The 22,638-nt window shown below is 40.0% G+C and overlaps 1 protein-coding gene across 6 annotated transcripts in view; it reads right to left on the reverse strand.

Annotated features, from left to right (window-relative positions):
- Nucleotides 1-3,494: 3,494 nt before the first annotated feature.
- The window catches only part of OPHN1 (oligophrenin 1), a 603,167-nt gene continuing 584,023 nt past the window's right edge, over nucleotides 3,495-22,638 (reverse strand). For all 6 annotated transcript variants that reach the window (XM_033439137.2, XM_033439136.2, XM_033439135.2 and 3 more), the window contains 4 exons: nucleotides 13,202-13,367; nucleotides 12,066-12,116; nucleotides 8,302-8,343; nucleotides 3,495-7,091 (listed from right to left, as the gene is read on the reverse strand). In XM_033439137.2, the coding sequence (XP_033295028.1) occupies nucleotides 8,310-8,343; nucleotides 12,066-12,116; nucleotides 13,202-13,367 (251 nt within the window). In that variant the 3' untranslated portion in view covers nucleotides 3,495-7,091; nucleotides 8,302-8,309. The remainder of the gene's footprint in view (nucleotides 7,092-8,301; nucleotides 8,344-12,065; nucleotides 12,117-13,201; nucleotides 13,368-22,638) is intronic.

The raw sequence follows: 22,638 nt of genomic DNA on the forward strand, positions 1-22,638 counted from the left end.
TACCAGTACTTACCTCATAGAAATATTATCTTGACAAATTCAGTAGACCCATGCAAAGCACTTAGGCAAACATCTGGCATGTACTAGATGCTGTAAGTGTCAGCTCTTCTGGTCAGGTGATATGGGGAATACATGTCTTATCTTGGGCCTTTGTGAAAACTACTTCTGCCCCCTCCTCATCTTAGGTAGAATGTTACTAGTTAAAGGACTGGTCACCAGCATTAATGTGCCATCTAGGAATACCATCAGCTTCCAAATAGTCCCCCTTGCACTCCAGCTACCACTCTTTTGGTGTGCTGCCTGATTGTGTCTGTGTGTGTTTGAGAAATGGGTGAAGTTGAACAACACGAATTTTTAACTTCCCATGTAGGTGGCATGTAAATGGTAATTTTTTTCTTCCCCAGGATTAAGTGGGGGACAACCATGTGTCTTTATGCTGAAAAGGGGTGCTTCTGTAGGGAGCTGCTCCGTGCCTGTTGTATGCAGCATTATGGTCCCCCAAGAAGATCCCATATCCTAATCTCCAGGACTGTGATTACATGGCAAAAGAGATGTTGAAGATGTGATTAAGGTTACTACTGACTTTAAAATAGGGAGACTATCCTGGATTATCTGTGCAGGCCCAATGAAATCACCCCAATGAAAGGTCGAGACTTGAAGAACAGAGGCAGAAGAGAAAGTTAGATACAGAAAAGGAAGCAGAAGTATTTAGCCTGAAGACAGAGGGGGCCATATGTTGAAAAAATGGGGACCTCAGTCCTACAACAAGGAACGGATTTCTGCCAACAACCAGTGAGCTTGGAAGATGATCCTGAGCCCCAGATAACAACTACGTCCCTGACTGATATCTTGATTTTAGTTAAGTGAGACCCTGAGAATCCAGCCACACTATGCCAAACTTCTGACCTATAGAAACTGTAAGAGAATAAATGGAGGTTGTTTTAAGCCACTCAATTTGTAGTCATTTGTTACAGCAGCAATATAAAACTAATACAGTGTTTGTGGGCCTCACTTTGTACATGTCAAATGAGGGCAAAATACCTTGTCTTACCTACCTTATGGGTCTGTTATGAGAACAAAATGATGGACGTAAGTGTGCTCTGCAGAGTTTCAAGTTATAAAACTGTTAGGATATTCTCCAATAGGGAAAAAAAATCGATCTGTTTTGAAACTATTGGATTGAAGCAATTAAGAGCTTAGAGCTCCTGACATTTCCCAGGAGAAATGCTGAGGGTTGGAGGGCTGATTCTTCTCTCCTGGAGAAGTAGTGCAGCATAGTTGAAATCAGAAAACCTAGGTACAAGTCTATTTCTTTTCTGTGTGACCTTGGGCAAGTTAGGCCATCTCTCTGAGCTTCAATAAAATGTGGGTAATCATCCCTGCTCTGCCTAGGTGATATGGCTGTATGATGCTCAACTGAAGAAATGAGTGTGAACATGTGATGGAAACAAAGTACTCAGATGGAAGGCCTATTCATCCTCCCTAGTGTGTGCCTTACTGCTGGAAGCAGATATCTTGATTCTGGTAAACTAGTCACCCAAAGAAAGTAGAGTTGAAAGACCCTTGGGGTGGTACTCTGAGCACCTGTTTTCTGCCATTGGCTTTCGTGTGTGACTTTAGGCCAAGTCCCTTCTCCTCTCTGAGTCTGTTTCTTCATTTTAAAAGTTTAGATTATAGCCAGTTGTCTTCAGCTAATGGGCATCAGAATCACCTGGAGAGATGGCAGATGGAGGATGAGCAAAATTTTCTCTTTTTTACAAGTCTCTCCTACCCCCAATAAACTATCTCCCACAAAGCCCAAATCAGAGGAGTTTTATTAAAGTATGTAGGAGTTTCACGTAAAGTATGCCTTATTCAGGATATAGGAGTTGATTTCCAAGTATGTGGTTTGAAGCAGCTGGCTCTCAAAGGAGTCTGGATGCCTTGTTATACTTTAATTAAAATACCGGCCAATTTCAAACCTGTTAACTAGTCATGCTCCTCCCAGTTCCTTGCAATTCCCATTAATGTTGCTTTGTTATGACTGATATTTCCTCCCAGAATACTCCTTCTCGTGTGAACTAAAGACACTAATCTCTGGCCAGACAAAACCCGGTAGAATTGTCCATGTTTTCATTACAATGTTGACTGTAGTAAAAGCCATAGCTGAGAATAACTGAATGTCAAAGCTGAAAAGGCCCTTTGGTTTAAAGACAGACAACTTGGGAGGGACTTGATCAGCATTACAGAGAAGCAGTGACAGAGGTGAGTGTGGACTCCAAATGCTCCTGAAGGGAGCTCTTTCCAATGCTCCATGTTGCCTTTCTATTGCCTTTGATGCTCAGAGGTTTGAAAGTCAAGTAACTTTCAGTCTTATTTCCTAGGCTGGTTTCACTATTCTTTGAACTAGAAAAACTTAATTTATATGTCATCAAAGTATAATGCCATGTACAAAGCAATGTAAGAAGCAGGCAGCTATGGACACAATCTTTGTAAACACTTCCAACATACCAGATTGGCCTTATCTGCCATTTTTGGTCTTTGCCTCACAAAGAGGTCTCCTTCCTCAACCTGCTTTGTTGTCTTAAATGCCTTACAATCAGTGCTTCTCAGACTTTAATGTGCATATCTATCCCCTGGAGACCTTATTAAAATACAAATTCTGATTCCAGATGTCTGGGATGGGGCCCAGGAATCTGCATTTCTCATAAGCTCCCAGGTAATGCTGATGCTGAGGCTGTTTATAGACCATATTTGGAGTAGCAAGACTTGCAGATGTTGTTAATCTCATTTCTAAACATCTTCTCCATTTATTGTCAACATTCCTTTACCACTGGAGGTAGTGTGGTGTATTAGAAACAGGAACGGCCCTGTAGCTTCTAGTCCTGGGTTTCTATCAATCCCTAACTGTGTGACATTGGGCAAATCATTTCTCATCTTCCTGAGCCTCAAGTTTCCTTATCTGTAGAATGGGGCTCTCACCTGTCACACAATGATGTTGTGAGGCCTGAAGGAATAACTGGGCTTGGTACAAAATAGACTGTAGATGGAGATGCCTAGGTACAAAAAGATTCTGGGCCTACATTTCCTTAGAATTGCAAAAGACAACATGAGCAGTGGATCATGCAAAATATGCTCAAAGATTGTTTCCATGACAAAACTGTAGATGGAGGCCATTAATACTAGACAGTCTGCATACTTTATTAAAAGTCACATGAATGGACCCCAGGATCTAATTCTTTTTTCTTCTGATGTTACATATGTATTTCACAAATGTGTCTTTCTAGCATCTATTAATGTCCTTGGTATCAAGTGATTGTTTTCCCTATAAAAATGAAGGTTTTTCTTCATCAAAAACATCTCTTCAAGGTATCTTGCTTTTCTCTGAAATTTTTCAATGCTTCTGAAGCTTTTTCTGGGCTTGTAATGTGTCAAGGCCATTTGTCTGTAGCCACATTAAAAATAGTATAATTGATCTACATTCTCTCAAAAGCAATTTTTTCTAGTCACAGAAATACTTCTATTACTTTATTTGTTCTAGCTATTACAGAATTAAGGAACTTCTTGAAAAGGGAAGGATTCTTTCCCACAATTGCAACTTATTTTAGAAATACTCTACATGACACCACTTTATTATTCAATTTGGACGCTGAGTTTTGCCCCTCAGTGGCTGGGCAACACACTCCATCTTTTTTTAAACAAAAACTTCAATAATATTTATTATTCTAAATCATCTCTTAACTTTTGCTATCCCCACAAAAAACCCTTAATAGGGGTTTGATCCCAAGGCATCAAGTCCTGCAGAAGCACCAAGACCAATTCTATTCCTCAAACCATGTATGGATGTCACCAGTCTCTTGGGGTGAAACTGCATGTGCTAGAACCTTGGTGAATTAACAGACATATACAAGGACCTTTTTTTCTTTGAAAAACAGCTAAGCCAAGGACTTGAAAACTACCAACTAAAAAATAAATCCTTCATGTCACAAGGTAAAAGTAAATGATCAGTTTTAAGACGGATTATCAAATGGGCATTCTGAAGGTGAGGAGAAAACATAACTCAGAAATCTCTTTCAGCCCAGTTTTTATTCCCCTGTAAACTGGACCTTCATCCCCTCCTTACCCTCAAATACTTGCCTTTTAACATTTTGTTAAGTATGCCAGCTCCAGTAATATGGCTTTTATATGGCAAAGGGAAAACAACATGGGGTACAGAGTCATAGAGAGCTGGATTAGAATAACAATTCTGTTATTTACTTTCTGTGTGAACTTGAGCCAGTTAATTTTAGCCTGCTGGGTCATAAATCCTTTATCTGTAGAATGAGGAGGATAGCATCCACTTGCATGATTATTGTAGGGACTAAATTATATAATGTATATGAAGCATCTAGCACTTAGTAGGTGCTTAATAAATGTTAACACTGTCAGCTCAACATTTACAGTTCATCCATTGACAGTTTCTCCTACCTGTTGGCCGAGGTATGCAGATAGTTTCCTACAATTGACACGCTTCAATTATCACCCCCTTCCCATAGCCTCTTCTGAATGCCTATCCATCCATCAAGCCTAAGCCAAGCCATTCTCATTCCACAGAAGCTTTTGCTCTTTAAATCAGAGAACAAAAGGGTAGGTGCTGAGGTTCATTCTTTGGGTATAGCCCAGGGCAGGGGTAGAGCCAGCCAGGCACTGCTCCTTGGCTTCCAGTCGGACTGGTGATCCCAACTCTTTAGGCCAGGCTCTTGATCTGTGTCCCAGGAAACACATAGCAATCTCACAGCCACATTTCTGGGACACATATTCTACTGGAATTGTGGTGGCTTTCTCTGGTTCTCAATAATCTCTCAATATTTGTAGTGGTGACTGTGGAATTTCCCCCCAAGGAAACCAGAGTGAAATCATGTCTCTAATATCTTCAAAGGTACTGAGGCCCCATTGGCCACTGCTTCTGTGGCTAAAATCTGCACACCTGCTTTGTTTAGTTACTCATCTAATGGGACAGAGCAGAGAGGCCACAGCTCAGACTGGGGCTCAATGAGTACTTCCTGAGTGAGGCCATTAGGCCTCACAGAGATTCCCTTTTAGGGAGAGCAGCAGGTAGAATGGTGCCCACTTGGCTTACTTTATCCTGGTTTCTTAGCAACTTGGCCTTTGAGACTGGGTAGAGCTGAGAGTTCAATATGGCCACCTGGGTACATCGTCATTAAGAATGTCATCAAATTGCTATTCAATTACTTCCACAAAGGCTCTCAGTGTGTTTAGCTTACATGTTACTAACTCATCAATAAGCCATATTTAGAATTCAATCTTGAAAGTAGCTATTGCCTTTCAGTAACACTGTTCCCAAGGCATCTCAGAGTTGGTTTGGGCATGGGTGCATTCTCTTTCTCATCTCCCTCTCTCTTACCCTCTCTCTCGCCTCCCCTCTCCCCATGTCTATGCTTCTTTCTCAGTACTATAGTCAGTGCACTAGTGGGGCCTGGCTAGAAGAGTCCAATAGGAAAGTCCTTTCTCTCACACTGGACCACATTATAATTACACAGACACTAAAGGCAGGCTATCTTAAAGCCCACCCTAAAGCCAAGGCACCTGTGTGGAAACAAGCGATGACACTTTCTCCAGCAGCTTCTTTTCAACAAACAGGAATCAGAAATGTCTACTCGTCAGATTTCTGACTCACTACACTGTGTTTTAATTCCTTTCCAATGATTGAAATAGCAAATGAGGAAGACCAGGAGCTCATGTCTGGAAGTTCCATATGGTGGCAAATATGTGTGGCTCAAGAAAGAGGGTAAAAGCCAGATCCTCAAAATGATGGCCATTAAAGCGACCAATCATAAGCCCCCTTGCTAGATAAGCATGGTGTAATGGAAAGAACCTTGTGTAGGTGCCCAGGGATGTGGTATCTTGTTTACACATGGCTGCTAACTTGCTCTGCCTCAGTTTCCCCAATGGTAAACTAAGGAGTTAGACTAAATAATTCTGAAAGGCCTTTCTAATCAAATATTTTATAGGTCATAAAAAGAGTCTTTTATCTCAAAGGCTGTGGTTCTTAACCTTTATTGTGTCACAGGCCCAATCTGAAATTCACTAGAATGTTATGGACCATTTCCTCAGAAAAGGCATATTGAAAAGGCATACCATTTCAGAGGCTTTATGAAGTTCCTGAATCCATAGATAATGGGTTAAGAACTGTTTCTTTCAGGTGATAAAACAGCTTATCTGCAGAAGGCAGACATGAAGCAACAGTGACAACTGCCTGGCCTCAATCATCTTAACAATTCTCCCCAGCATTTGACCCAAAAATGGAACTCCTGCAGAACAAACACAGTCTGCCTTTTTTAAAAGAACTGTCTTCAGCTTTTGTTTCTTTCTTGATTGCTTGGAAAGGAAGCTGTCAGGAGAAAACAGGAGGAAGAATAATTCAAACAGACCTAGGCTTTGACATGTAAAACATGCTTTGCAGATTTGTCTTAAGCAGCTGTATGCAAAAGCAGGAAGGCCACCTTCCTGAGTCCACTTGGAGGGATTGTGGGGGCATCACTCATTCTGTCTGGTCCCATAAGAGCAGACACATTCTTGGCAATATATTACAGCGCCAAAGCTCCAAACTGGCACCAGGGTCCATATCCTCAGTAAGAGATATTAAGATTCTCTAAAGTTCAGCAAACATTCCTACTCCCCTACTTCCAAGGTAAGCAATGGCCCCAACTCAAGTAACTTCTAGTTCAGGGTAAGACTTCTGAGATCAATCTTTAGCCCCAAATCTTTCAGAGCTAGATGGCCTTTTGAGGAGGCAGGAAGTTCAGAGAGGAGTTGAAAACTGAGCTCCTCTCTTCGACTTGGGATGGTGGATAGCTTGGTTTCTGCAGTCTGCCTTGAGGGAGTTCAGCCATTCACAGTCTTATAGGAGCTCAAGATAGACCTTCTGAGGGAATGAAGACAGAATACAAAGGAGAAATAAACTTGTATCTAGGATGTGTGTCCCTTATTTTATAGCATCCCAGAGCCTGAAGGTACAGGGCCAGGAAAGATCTGCTCTTCAGCACACAAGGGTTTGAAGAAGACTCTTCTAGAACCTGGAAAGTGTCCCCTGAGGCCAAGGTTTTTGAAACCTGAAAGGGAAAGAAGAGAGTAAGGAATTAGCTAGGACTGGTTAAACACTTAACAGCCACTGAGCAGTAGGCCCTCTCTTGGTAGGTAGCTAATCTTCTGAGCAATAGCGGCTGGGTAGAAAAAGGCCCTTATAACTCAGATCCCATGAAACTGTCCTAATACGGTGCTAAAATCAGGGCTGGAAACTGTGTGCCTTAAGCCTGAACTCTAATCCCCAAAAAGTCCACAGGAGATACAGATGCCTGATACCTCTGAGATCACTCACCTTGCTGAATGGCCACTGCCTTTATGGCCCTACAATAACTCCAAACTTCCTTTTACTGAGACTTCACCTTCATGAGAGCTGATAAGAAAACTCTTATCTACCCATAGACCTCTGAGGACTGGCAGTGATATGAAGAAAAGGAAGGCTGAGGAGTACATGGAAAGCTCTGCTCCAGATACCTGGATCTGATTTATGTGTGTATTGGTTCATGTCATGCCAGCAATCTGATTGTCAATCAGAACTCCTAGTAGAGAAAGAAATTTCCATGATCTCCATGGTTCTGGTGATCTTAGTAAGTTACTTATCCCCTTTGAACCTCAGTTCCTTTATTTGTTGAGTGAAAATACATATTAACTTCCCTATTTCTGGCATTTGATATGGACTAAATGATATAATGGACGTGAAAATGCTTTGCATTAGACAAATATAAAGAACTAAGGATGAAGGTTCAAGGGGTAAGACTGAAATTGTGATTTGATCTGAAGGAATGAAGTTCCCCTACAAATACTAAGGTAGACTCTTGGGACCTGCTATAATATCAAATGAGAGGTTACTGATATTCTTATAGACCCAAAGGATGTCGGAGTTAAAAGGTTCCAAACATTTCATCTTACATGTTGGGAAATTGAGGCCCAGAGAAGGAAATGTAATTGCCCAAAATGTCACAATTTAGGATTCCTAATGACCTTGATTCAAAGGCAATTTGTAAAACTATACTGTAGTTTGGCTGAGCAAGAAAGAAATGAAACTTAAAAACACAGAGAACCTCAGAATTAAAAGGCAGTAAGTTTAAGGGTCATGTAATTACAGGGTAGTGAACTGAGGCATGGAGGTGAATTCCCACCCTCTGGACCCACATGGCACTCCAGTCCTCAAAAACTCAGATCTCATAAAGAAGGTATATGTGTAACAAGGTTTTGTAATCAGGGATGGATACTACATACCTGAGGCCTCAACTCTCATCTCCAGGAAGTCTGCCTTGAGAACTGTGGGTAAAGGAGGAAAGACATTTCACTAAGACTCTAGAAATCAGAACTGGAAAGGAAAGCAAGTGGATGGGTGACCCTTCCAGGATGGTGGCAATTAGGCCATTTGAAAAATGAGGAAGTGATTCCATCCAGATGTTTCAAAACATCTCACTCCATGCTTATAGGTTGGCATACCTCTCTGCCAGATTTAGAGAGCCCAGTATCCCAGACACAAAGACATCTTTCAGGTGCCAGCACAATCCTTCGAGTGCCATACTATGGGAGGCAAGGGAAGACCAGAGGAATTGGCCAAAGACCAAAGACTACATTCTGTGATTATCTCCAATGGGAAAAAGGCAAAGACGGAAGGCAAGTGCCTTGTGAAACATGAATCTTTCTTTGCCTTGAAGACCAAACCAGCCTCTTGATGTGCTTAGATTGGTCCTAAAGTAGACTTGTCTGGGGATGGTTAGAGGCAAGAGACAATCCTGGAGAATCAAGCTCCATATAATTTGGCCAGAAAATCCCAGACAACAGCTTGTCCCAGGGCTATATCCTGAACATTGTTTTTCTCTTCTCTCTTAAGTCTATTAATACCTACTCCCTGAGTGATCTTATTCCCATCCATGATTTCAATCCCCATCAAATACTGAGACCACCCCCAAAAGGTTACTATTCACATTGTAGTATATGTGAATGCCCCTATAAATTTGTACAGTGGCTGTACTTAACAGTTCTACCTCTAAACCTACGTAGATCCAGCCCCAATTACTAGTCTAAGTTGCAGTTACCCACTGGACATCTCTATCTGGATGTCCCACAGAGTCTTCATACAAACTGTGTCCAAAATTGAGCAGAGAAACTTTCCCACAAAACCTATTCCTCCATGATTAATTATTGTTACCATCTACCTAACTGCCCAAGTTAGACTTTCTTCTCTCTTAATCTTTCTCCAATGCTCCATGTTTGAAAAGTCAGTAAGGTCTTACTGAGTCTACCTCAAATCTGTCCTTTCATTCCATTCCTATTGACAATGCCATACATCAGGACCTCATCAACTCTTGCCAGGATGATTAGCCTCCTAACTGGTCTCCCTGCCTCCAGGTTTTACTGTCCCAACTATCTTCCTCATTAACAGCAGAATGTGTGTGTGTGTTTTTTTTTTAAATAACTCAGGCAGCTTAGAATATGCATTGTCATGCTGAAAAGTTTTCCATGACACCCCATGGACTACAGAATAAAGACCAAACTCCTTAGTATGTCATATAAGGCGTTTACAATCTGGCCCCAATCCATCTTCTTGGCCTCAACTCTAGCTAAGCTTCCTTCTTCTCACCCCCACATTCTAGCCAAAGTGGAACACTAATCACTTTGTGAACCTGCCTTGCATAAGCTATTCTGCCTTACTGAAATGTCTTCCCCTCCCTTCTCTTCTTGATGAGCCACTTCTCATTTTATTTCAAGTTTTTAATTTTTTTTAATTGTTGTATTGTAGAAGGGAGATGAATGAGAAGTGAGGTCATTCAAATGTCAGGTTACATAGAGTCAGGTGTACAAACTGGAAGCAAAAAGGGGCAGAGAAAAGGTTAAACAGATCATTTTCATTAGAGATGAGATGGGATTGACTGGCTAGTCTAAGAATCTTGACCAGTAGCCATCATGTAGGTGCACTGATGCAAGTGGTGGTTACAAAACTGGGGCCTAGACAGAAGGGGTGCTTTCCTTATATGGATGCTGAGTGGGAGGAACCTGTGGGTACCTAGGAAGGTGGCTTATTACATATTGGAGGACTGGTGTACCCACCTTGGCCTTACCCACAATCCTGCCAAGATGGAATCTGGGAATAAGGAACAGGATTAAATTTAGGTTCCAGAGGCCTGGACATAGGATTGGTTAGGTTGTCCTCCAGCCTGAAGTGCCTGCTTTGACCACAGTGCCCTATGTTGCAGTTGGTCCAAGACCTCCCTGAGCACTAAATGACAAAGCCCAGGTAGTGGTTACCAATCTTTCCACACTTTCAACACCAGGTTGGCTACAGTTTCCCTATTAAAAGTCAGGCTGCCTTAAAGATTCTGTTGGACTTTGTTCATGCCTAGTACGTATCCCTCTCAATGCCTTGGTTCCCTGTCCAAAGCTACAGATCAATCCCTCACATTTTCAGTGTATTCTATCCATCTTTAAAGCCCCATCTCAGATATCACTTCCTCTAAAAAGCTTTCCTTTAGATATGCCTAGTTCATTCTGTTAATTCTAGTTTGCTTCATTCTATTTCCCTGGTATTTATTTCTCATATGGTTTATCCTAGGGAAGTTGGAAGGACCACCAGGAAGTAGGAAGTAGTCCTGCTCATAGGCAGATACTTTATTAAGAATATAAAGTATTCTCTCTCTTTCTGTTTTTCTTTTTTTCCCTCAAGGCTATCTGATTAAGCCTGCTTTAAAAATGTCCTAGGTGAAAACTTTATCTTCATTCTATCAGTAAGAGAAATCTGGGGCTTTGACCTCACTTTCATTTGTTATGGTAGAATAAATGGTAAATTATTGTCTAAGGAGAATTTGGCCTAGTCTATAGTTCCTTGTGGCTGACTGCCAAGCAGAACTAGGGTGACCTGCTGTTCAGAATCATGTCCTGGTGAGTCGGGTCCCACAGTTTTAACTAGATGATGTCAAACCTATCCCAGCTCCAGCGCTGGTAAAGGCACATTGTTCTGCTTTTAACTGAATACCTGGAAGAGTTACACTCCTGTCACCCATCAGGAAGCACAATTTTGAACTCTCTGATAAGCAACATTGAATAAACTCACAGAAGAGTGCCTGAAGGCCAAGCAATCATTTCTCCAGGTGTTTTAGTCTAAAGGGTGCCAAATGATAGGCTTTGGAAAGCCTGTACCAGTACTTGAGGGATTTTAAAAACAAATTAACTGGAAGAAAGAAATAAAGGAAGGAAATTTAAAAAACCCACACTCCCAGGCCCTACTCCTGGAGATTCTGTTTTTGTGGGTCTAGAGCAGAAGGCAGGAATCTGTGTTCATTTTATTTTCCCTCAAAATTTTCCAGGTGATTTATATGTTCAGCCAGTTCGAAAACAACCACCTAAGTCTAATGTTTACCTCTGAAATGAGGGCTATGCTTATTCTAAGGCTGTTTATATTAGAATATTGCTTTCTATATATTCATATCAGCTGCCCTTTTAGAATATAATAGGGTCTAAATAAGTAAACTAACAAAAAAAATTAGACCTACATCGAGCATAAAGTTTTTGCAATACCACTTGGCCTGTGAGTACTCTATTTATGTGTGAGAGAGAGAGGAGAAAGAGAGAAAGAGATGGAAAGACAGAGTCAGAGAGGCAGAGACAACAGATACAGAGATAGACAAAGAAAGAGAGACATGGAGAGAGACAGAAAAAGAGTCAAAGAGATAGGGAAACAGAGACATAAGTAGAAAAACACAAGGAGAGACATAAAGAGACTGAGAATTACAGAGACAGAGAAACAGTGTGCGAGAGACAAATGGACAAGAGTGACAAAGGCAGAGAGACATACAGTTATAGAGACAAAGACAGAGACACAGGGAGACAGAGAGACAGTGTTGGGGGAGAGAAAGGAACAAACACAGACAGAGAGAAAGAGACAGAGCTACAGAGAAACAAAAATACAATGTTAAGAGAGCAAATGACTTGCTCATGATACATTTATTAAAAAGTTATTTGGTTTCATTTCTGTCACCTGCATCTCTTACCTTCCTGTTTTCCGGGAAGCTATTTCAAAGAACCTGGTCCTGGAAGCCACCCTGCAAAGAGAAGCCAACCAAGTCCCATGAGTTGCTCTGGAATATGTGTGGGAACCAATGGCCAATGGAAAGGAAAAGAAAATATGAACCAGATAGGCCACCAATGCCAGGCTCTGCCTTAGCTTGCAAAGGATCTGGGTCTGAGGAAAAACCCAAGTATCAGAATGTGAAATGGCTCAGAGACCATAGGCACCCCCAAGGCTATGGCTGATACTCTTTGCTTCCCCTTGGCTCAGAATGATCTAAGTATGTTGCCCATTCAGATTACTCTTGGGAGAAATAAGTGAAACAAGTTCTTGGTTTCAGAGTATAATTTTTGACATTTTGCAAATACACTTAGCTAATTAGTCCAAACAGTAGAGGCTCTGTTTTTCTTATTTCCTCAATTTTGCAATTATGGAAAACAAAAGACACAAGAAAAAGGAACACTAGGAGGCAGGATACTGAGAGGGGTCCCAGGCACTGGCTGAGGAGAGGCCTGCCAGGCTAGTTTTGTGGCCAAGAAAAGCTGGTCCCTGAGAGTTGCTGTGGCCCCACCTTAGCTGCTCTATCCCTGATTCCTTGGCTTACAGGCCAGACTCAGGAAGGCTGGTTGGATAATAGCTCTGCTACTACCCTATAAGAGGCTCTCTGGAGAATCTGAGTCATTCTGGAAGATTTTTAAAAATCATACCTTCTCTTTAAAAAAAAAAGCTTCAAAGCACACGTAAAATGACCAAATCTGTTCATTAAATTACTTTTAAAACCAGTAGTAATAATAAGAAAAAAAATTTACAGAGGCAAAGAAGCATGAAAGCAGCCGGTAATCTTATCACCCTAGAGAGATCAGGGAGACTAAGAAAAATGGGTCTCCTATCGGGTACCAAGATTTAAACACCTCACCTTTAGGAAAAATCTCCCAGCTTTAAGTGTTGAGTAGAACACTCCAAACAGAGCTGGTCTGCGACAGTCCCCTACACTATGAAGTGAACGATACCCTGGAGTTGTGCATTGTACACCCTTCACAACCATAATGGTGATCCTGAAAGCATTCTTAGTGGTCTAAGGTGGACTTTAGGTCAAGGTTGAAAAACAACTCTACTTACACAGACGATGGGATTTCCCCTGCATTGCCAGTCACTATATCTGGCTTTGGTTCAGGTTTCTGGGTAGTAGTTGCCCGGCAGGGAGGATCTGGAGGCCTCACTGGGGGTCGGATGATGGTTGGCTTTTCTCCTGGAGGCCGAACTGTGCTGAAACTGTCAGAGTCTCCTGGAAAAGAGAACAACAAGAACTTGGACAGTGAGCCAAATGGAACACCACTCCTCAGCAGGTACCCAATATTGCAGCTATCATGGCCACCTCCCTTGGTCCCCATTTCTTTTTGGTAACTAACAACTCTGGATTAAAAAATATATTCTTCCAGAAGCTGTCCCTTCAGAAAGTCTATGTTTGAACCTCAGCTCTGGAGCTTCACATTTGTGTGACCTAGGGTATGTCACATCAATTTGCTCAGTCTCAGTTTCCTCAACCATATAATCAAGACTAAAAATATATTATCTTACAGAGACATTGAGAGGATTTACTTGGGTAGTAATATGTTTAGTACTGTCACTGGCACATAGCAGGTGCTTAGTCAATGTTTGATGATAAATTTGTTACATTCATCATCACCAAAAATGAGTCTATTTTCACTTAAGCCTTGACTATTGTGGCAGTCTCCTAACTCACCTTTCTGCCTCTATGTCTCTAGTTTCCAGGTCACTCAGTACAAAATAAATACACATAATTTTTTAATAAAATGATTCTGGCAGGAATATAGTGAAACATATGCATGCACACACTGCTGGGGGTACTGTACACTGGGCTTATTCTAACTAGATAGCCATCAATAATTCTGGAACAGAGTATCATCCACCAGAGGGCAGACAGCAGAAGCAAGAAGAACTACAGTCCTGCAGATTGTGGAACAAAAAACACATTCACAGAAAGATGGACAAGATGAAAAGGCAGAGGGCTATATACCAGATGAAGGACCAAGATTAAACCCCAGAAAAACAACTAAACTAAGTGGAGATAGGCAACCTTCCAGAAAAAGAATTCAGAATAATGATAGTGAAGATGATCCAGGACCACAGAAAAAGAATGGAGGCAAAGATCAAGAAGATGCAAGAAACGTTTAACAAAGACCTAGAAAAATTAAAGAACAAACAAACAGAGATGAACAATACAATAACCAAAATGAAAACTACACAAGAAGGAATCAATAGCAGAATAACTGAGGCAGGAGAACGGATAAGTGACCTGGAAGACAGAATGGAGGAATTCACTGCTACGGAACAGACTAAAGAAAATAGAATGAAAAGAAATGAAGACAGCCTAAGAGACCTCAGGGACAACATTAAATGCAACAACATTCGCATTATAGGGATTCCAGAAGCAGAAGAGAGAGAGAAAGGACCAGAGAATATATTTGAAGAGATTATAGTTGAAAACTTCCCTAACATGGGAAAGGAAATAGCCACCCAAGTCCAGGAAGAGCAGCGAGTCCCATACAGGATAAACCCAATGAGAAACACGCCGAAACTCATAGTAATCAAATTGGCAAAAATTAAAGACAAAGAAAAATTATTGAAAGCAGCAAGGGAAAAACGACAAATAACACAAGAAACTCCCATAAGGTTAACAGCTGATTTCTCAGCAGAAACTCTACAAGCCAGAAGGGAATGGCATGACATATTTAAAGTGATGAAAGGGAAGAACCTACAATCAAGATTACTCTACACGGCAAGGATCTCATTCAGATTCGACGGAGAAATCAAAAGCTTTACAGACAAGCAAAAGCTAAGAGAATTTAGCACCACCAAACCAGCTCTGCAACAAATGCTAAAGGAACTTCTCTAAGTGGGAAACACAAGAGAAGAAAAGAACCTACAAAAACAAACCCAAAACAATTAAGAAAATGGTCATAGGAACATACATATTGATAATTACCTTAAATGTGGATGGATTAAAAGCTCCAACCAAAAGACACGTGCTTGCTAAATGGATACAAAAACAAGACCCATATATATGATGTCTACAAGAGACCCACTTCAGACCTAGGGACACATACAGACTGAAAGTGAGGGGATGGAAAAAGATATTCCATGCAAATGGCAATCAAAAGAAAGCTGGAGTAGCTGTACTCATATCAGATAAAATAGACTTGAAAATAAAGAATGTTACAAGAGACAAGGAAGGACACTATATAATGATCAAGGGATCAATCCAAGAAGAAGATATAACAATTATAAATATATATGCACCCAACATAGGAGCACCTCAATACATAAGGCAAATGCTAACAGCTATAAAAGAGGAAATTGACAGTAACACAATAATAGTGGCGGACTTTAACACCTCACTTACAACAATGGACAGATCATCCAAAATGAAAATAAATAAGGAAACAGAAGCTTTAAATGACACAACAGACCAGATCGATTTAATTGATACTTATAGGACATTCCATCCAAAAACAGCAGATTACACTTTCTTCTCAAGTGTGCACAGAACATTCTCCAGGATAGATCACACCTTGGGTCACAAATCAAGCCTCAGTAAAATTAAGAAAATTGAAATCACATCAATCATCTTTTCTGAACCACAATGCTATGAGATTAGAAATGAATTACAGTGAAAAAAACGTAAAAAACACAAACACATGGAGGCTAAACAATACGTTACTAAACAATCAAGAGATCACTGAAGAAATCAAAGAGGAAATCAAAAAATACCTAGAGACAAATGATAATGAAAACACGATGATCCAAAACCTATGGGATGTAGCAAAAGCAGTTTTAAGAGGGAAGTTTATAGCTATACAAGCCTACCTCAAGACACAAGAAAAATCTCAAGTAAACAATCTAACATTACACCTAAAGCAACTAGAGGAAGAAGAACAAACAAAGCCCAAAGATAGCAAAAGGAAAGAAATCATAAAGATCAGAGCAGAAATAAATGAAATAGGAACAAAGTAAACAACAGCAAAGATCAATAAAACTAAAAGCTGGTTCATTGAGAAAATAAACAAAATTGATAAACCATTAGCCAGACTTATCAAGAAAAAGAGGGAGAGGACTCAAATCAATAAAATTAGAAATGAAAAAGGAGAAGTTACAACAGACACCTCAGAAATACAAAGCATCCTAAGAGACTACTACAAGCAAATCTCTGCCAATAAAATGGACAACCTGAAAGAAATGGACAAATTCTTAGAAAGGTATAACCTTCCAGACTGAACCAGGAAGAAACAGAAAATATGAACAGACCAATCACAAGTAATGAAATTGAAACTGTGATTAAAAATCTTCCAATATGGACTTCCGTGGTGGTGCAGTGGTTGAGAGTCCACCTGCCGATGCAGGGGACGTGGGTTCATGCCCCGGTCCGGGAGGATCCCACATGCTGTGGAGCAGCTGGGCCGGTGGGCCATGGCCGCTGGGCCTGCGCATCCGGAGCCTCTGCTCTGCAGAGGGAGGGGCCACAGCAATGCATACCTGCACAGCCTGCATACCGCAAAAAAAAAATCTTCCAACAAACAAAAGTCCAGGACCAGATGGCTTCAGAGGTGAATTCTATCAAACATTTAGAGAAGAGATAACACCCATTCTTCTCAAACTCTTCCAAAAAATTGCAGAGGAAGGAACACTCCCAAACTCATTCTATGAGGCCACCATCACCCTGAAACCAAAATTGGACAAAGATACTACAAAAAAAAGAAAATTACAGACCAATATCACTGATGAATATAGATGCAATAATCCTCAACAAAATACTAGCAAACAGAATCCAACAACACATTAAAAGGTTCATAAACAATGATCAAGTGGGATTTATCCCAGGGATGCAAGGATTCTTCAATATACGCAAATCAATCAATGTGAAAAACCATATTAACAAACTGAAGAATAAAAACCATATGATCATCCCAATAGATGCAGAAAAAGCTTTTGACAAAATTCAAACCCATTTATGATAAAAACTCTCCAGAAAGTAGGCATAGAGGGAACCTACCTCAACATAATAAAGGCCATATATGACAAACCCACAGCCAACATCATTCTCAATAGTGAAAAATTGAAAGCATTTCCTCTAAGATCAGGAATGAGACAAGGATGTCCACTCTCACTACTATTATTCAACATAGTTTTGGAAGTCCTAGCCATGGCAATAAGAGAAGTAAAAGAAATAAAAGGAATACAAATTGGAAAAGAAGAAGTATAACTGTCACTGTTTGCAGATGACATGATAGTATACATAGAGAATCTTAAAGATGACACCAGAAGACTACTAGAGCTAATTAATGAATTTGGTAAAGTTGCAGGATACAAAATTAATGCACAGAAATCTCTTGCATTCCTATACACTAATGATGAAAAATCTGAAAGAGAAATTATGGAAACACTCCCATTTACCATTGCAACAAAAAGAATAAAATACCTCGGAATAAACCTACCTAGGGAGATAAAAGACCTGTATGCAGAAAACTATAAAACACTGATGAAAGAAATTAAAGATGATACCAACAGATGGAGTGATATACCATGTTCTTGGATTGGAAGAAACAATATTGTGAAAATGACTATACTGCCCAAAGCAACCTAGAGATTCACTGCAATCCCTATCAAATTAGCAATGGCATTTATTATGGAACTAGAACAAATCATCTTAAAATTTGTATGGAGACACAAAAGACCCCGAATAGCCAAAGCATTCTTGAGGGAAAAAAACGCAGCTGGAGGAATCAGACTCCCTGACTTCAGGCTATACTACAAAACTACAGTAATCAAGACAATATGGTACTGGCACAAAAACAGAAACATAGATCAATGGAACAAGACAGAAAGCCCAGAGATAAACCCATGCACCTATGGTCAACTAATCTATGACAAAGGAGGCAAAGATATACAATGGAGAAAAGACAGTCTCTTCAGTAAGTGTTGTTGGGAAAACTGGACAGCTACACGTAAAAGAATGAAATTAGAACACTCCCTAACACCATACAGAAAAATAAACTCAAAATGGATTAGACACCTAAATGTAAGATGGGACACTATAAAACTCTTAGAGGAAAACATAGGAAGAACAGTCTTTGACAAATAACAGCAAGATCTTTTTTGATCCACCTCCTAGAGTAGTGGAAATAAAACCAAAAATAAACAAATGGGACCTAATGAAACTTCAAAGCTTTTATACAGCAAAGGAAACCATAAACAAGATGAAAAGACAACCCTCAGAATGGGAGAATATATTGCAAACGAATCAACGGACAAAGGATTAATCTCCAAAATATATATACAGCTCATGCAGCTCAATATTAAAGAAACAAACAACCCAATCCAAAAATGGGGAGAAGATCTTAAATAGACATTTCTCTAAAGAAGACATACAGATGGCCAAGAAGCACATGAGGAGCTGCTCAACATTACTAATTATTAGAGAAATGCAAATCAAAACTACGCTGAGGTATCACCTCACACCATTTAGAATGGGCATCATCAGAAAATCTACAAACAACAAATGTTGGAGAGGGTGTGGAGAAAAGGGAACCCTCTTGCACTGCTGGCGGGAATGTAAATTGATGCAGCCACTATGGAGAACAGTATGGAGGTTCCTTAAAAAACTACAAATAGATTTACCATATGATCCAGCAGTCCCACTACTGGGCATATACCCAGAGAAAACCATAATTCAAAAAGACACATGCACCCAATGTTCATTGCAGCACTAGTTACAATAGCCAGGTCATGGAAGCAACCTAAATGCCCATCGACAGACGAATGGATAAAGAAGATGTGGTACATATATACAATGGAATATTACTCAGCCATAAAAAGGAACGAATTTGAATCATTTGTTGAGACGTGGACGGATCTAGAGAGTGTCATACAGAGTGAAGTAAGTCAGAAAGAGATAAACAAATATCGTATATTAACACATGTATGTGGAACCTAGAAAAGTTGTACAGATGAGCCGGTTTGCAGGGCAGAAGTTGAGACACAGATGTAGAGAACAGACGTATGGACACCAAGTGGGGAAAACTGTGGTGGGGTGGGGATGGTGGTGTGCTGAATTGGGCGATTGGGATTGACATGTATATACTGATGTGTATAAAATTGATGACTAAGAAGAACCTGCAGTATAAAAAAATAACAAAAACAAAACAAAACAAAAGGAATTCTGGAACAATGTGAATGAAATGCAAAATAATATATATGAGACAGTTCATACTCATTAATCCAGTTGATCCACTTTGGGGAACAGGCCCAAAGAAATTAACTCTAAAGAAAAAAATAAGGAAAACAAGTAGCACATAAACATGCTTCTTAACAGCAAAAATTCAGACCCAACCACAAAGGCTGATAAACAAACAATTCAATTCTTACAAGTATTTAACCAATACATATTATGCATGAAATGACAAGGATTTAGGCTAGGTCAAAAAATGTATTCATATAAAATAATATTAAGTGAAAAAAAGTCCACAAAAAATGTTCATGGCCTGATGAACACCATCTGGAAATAGACACGTTTGCAACTATGCAAGGGTGTTAGTAGATCTTGATATTCATTCAATTTTTGTCAGTAAACCTTGATATTCATTGTTTTCTTCTACAAAACTTTTTAAGGTAAATGTAAAAAATATTAACTTTAATCCATATAATACTGTTGTAAGATTTACCTTAAGTATTTCCACACTGTATTTCTTCTCCTTAAAGATTTTCTCAGTGACTATAAAATGTACAGGATAAGTTCAAACTCCTTAACATAAATTCAAGGCCCTCTATGAGCTGGTCCCAAATTATTAAACCAGGTACTAGTGCTAGATTTTAAATACCAGCTCTACTTTTGTTAAACTGGTCTCCTCACCGGCCCTATCAAAGCAGCAAGCCCTTGACTCTTCTAGATGAGACAGTATGGTACAGTGTGGAAAGTAAGTCTGGAGTTGGGCAGACCCTGCTTTCAGGCCTTGTTCTGCGACTTCCAAACTGTGGAACCCTGTGCAGTTATTTCAACTCTTTGACTATCAAGGTATTCATCTGGGAAATGGATATAATAACCCGTCCTCACAAGCTGGTTGTAAGGACTAAATTAGATGGCTGTTAGAGAATACCTAGCATGTAGCAGGGATAAGTAAGTGTTAGACTCTGTCCTGCTTCTTTCCCGATATATGTCCCTGTTCTCATGTCTTACCTGTACTGTAACTACCCCTAAACAGTCAGCTCAAATCTCAATCCTCTGAACACTTGAGCTGACATTGGTAATTTCCATCCATGTAAGCACTCATGAAGTACTTATATATTGCTCCATGGGGTTTTTTAATTCCTCCAGCTAGTCATTCTGGTGAGGCAGACAGATATGAAGAAAGATAATGATAATACAGTGTGATTGGTGTTCTAATGGAGGTATGAACCAAGTACTATTCATTTACACACTAGGCTGTATCTTACATTTCTGGACATGCCATTCCCCTTAGCACCAGGTCGGGTACACAGAATTGCAGCTAAAGAGTGACCAAAATAATAATAATAATCCAATTTTTCTAACACATTATAATATTCAAAGCACTCTCCCAATTAATTATTTGATGTTCACAATAAGCTTGGGAGGAAAGAATAGCAGATGGGTCTTATCTTTCCCATTTTATAGAGAAGGAAACTAAGGTTCGGAAAGGTGAACTCACTCACCCGCAATCATATAGTTAGGTAAGTGGTAGAGTGAGGACTAAAACTCATATCTCCTGTTTTTGCATCCACTTTTCTTCCCAGTGTCTGCTGTTTTGTTGTTATTAGTAGTAATATAAAAAGTTATAAATGACAATAATAATGGTAATGGTAATAAAATAACTGGTAAAAAACTTTAGCTACCTTTTTTATTGAACACCTGCTCTGTTCCAGGTACTATGATAATATACTCAGTACTTTATGCATATATTCTCATTTAACATTGGCCCTAACCCTGAAAGACAAGAAGCATTATGCCTGTTCTACAGTTGAGGAAACAGAAACACAGAGATGAGAAGTATAACCCCATAGTTAATTGACAATAGACTCAGGTCCATCTGCTTTCCAAAGCCCAAGTGGTCAGAAGTACCAGTGATTTTCAACCTTGGCTATACATTGGGAACATTGAAATTATACAGTACTGGGGACCCATCCCCAGAGAGCCTAGCTTAATTGATTGGGGTAGCACCTTGGTATGGGTATTTTTAAAAGCTCCCCAGGTGATGCTATGTATAGCCAGAGTTGAGAACCACTAGGCCACATGATGCTGCTTGCTCACTGCAGATCAGATTATAACAGCTGACAATGCTGTTCCATTTCTACTGGTCACTGGAGGAGGTATTGGATAGGAAGCATATGCTACAGTCAGAGCCAGAAAACATTTCTACCTGAAGCTGTATCCACCCTAAGGCTACTGTTTCCTTTGGTGAGAGAACCAGATGACTCCCCCTGAAATATGAAACCCATTCATTTCCCAGTTGCAGCCACATCCAAATAGACATCAACCCAAGGCCTCAGAAAACAAATGTCATCAGCCTTGCATCCTCCTAGGCTCTTTATTGGGTGCTGCAAATTGATGATTCATTTTAAGTCAAACTTTGAAGTAGTAGCAATGGGCTTTCTTGTTTGAAAGACCCCAATGTTGTTCTCTCCTGCCTCTAATTTGCGACAGTATAGCCACAGTGTCAAACTGAGGAGGCAGGGATGGAAGAGTAATAATAACTGGGAGTCAAAAGACCTAGATTCCAGTCTTAATACTAAAACTAACTTGCTGTGTGAGCTTGAGCAGATCACTTCCCTACCTGTACAATGTGAACTTGGACTATTTTCCAGATCAGTAGGTCCATGATATGTCTATAGGCCTATATCTCTCCCCGCTGACTTTTATATGCTACAGTGGAATACTCTAGAAGTCAGTTCTGATCATGTACCTAACCAGCTTGAAAAAAATCTCCAGATAGAAAGATAGATAGATACTAGATTTAGATTTCACAGCTCCCTGTTGCCTGCAGAATAAACTCAAACATTTTTTAACCTGGAATTCACTACCTTCTTCCACCTGGCCTCAACTGATGTTTCTGGTCTAACTTTCCACCCTTCCTCTTTACATATCCCATAGTCCACAGAAACAGTATTATTTCTTGTTCCACGTACACATCCTGCAATTAATCATTTCTTTCCTAGATGCCCTTTACCCCTTCTAATATGCCCAAATTTGCATCATCTATTAAGATTCAGCTTAAGTGCCACATCTCTTAGAAGCCTAATATGTTCCAAGTTCCTTTCTCTTACTCTTACAGCACCAACCACCTTGTACTTTGAATCAGGGCTCTTTGTTTTGGTGGCTCTATCTCCCCTATTAAAATGGAGCAACCTGAGAGCTAGATCTAAGTGGGATTCCTCTCTGTATTCACCAGGGGCCCAAGTAAATTGCTTTGCATGTAACTGGTATTCAATAAATACTCATTGAGAAAAGAAAAACACAGTTCAGTCCA

The sequence above is a fragment of the Orcinus orca genome, chromosome X, assembly GCF_937001465.1.
Source record: "Orcinus orca chromosome X, mOrcOrc1.1, whole genome shotgun sequence".
In the NCBI taxonomy this organism is placed as follows: Eukaryota; Metazoa; Chordata; class Mammalia; order Artiodactyla; family Delphinidae; genus Orcinus; species Orcinus orca.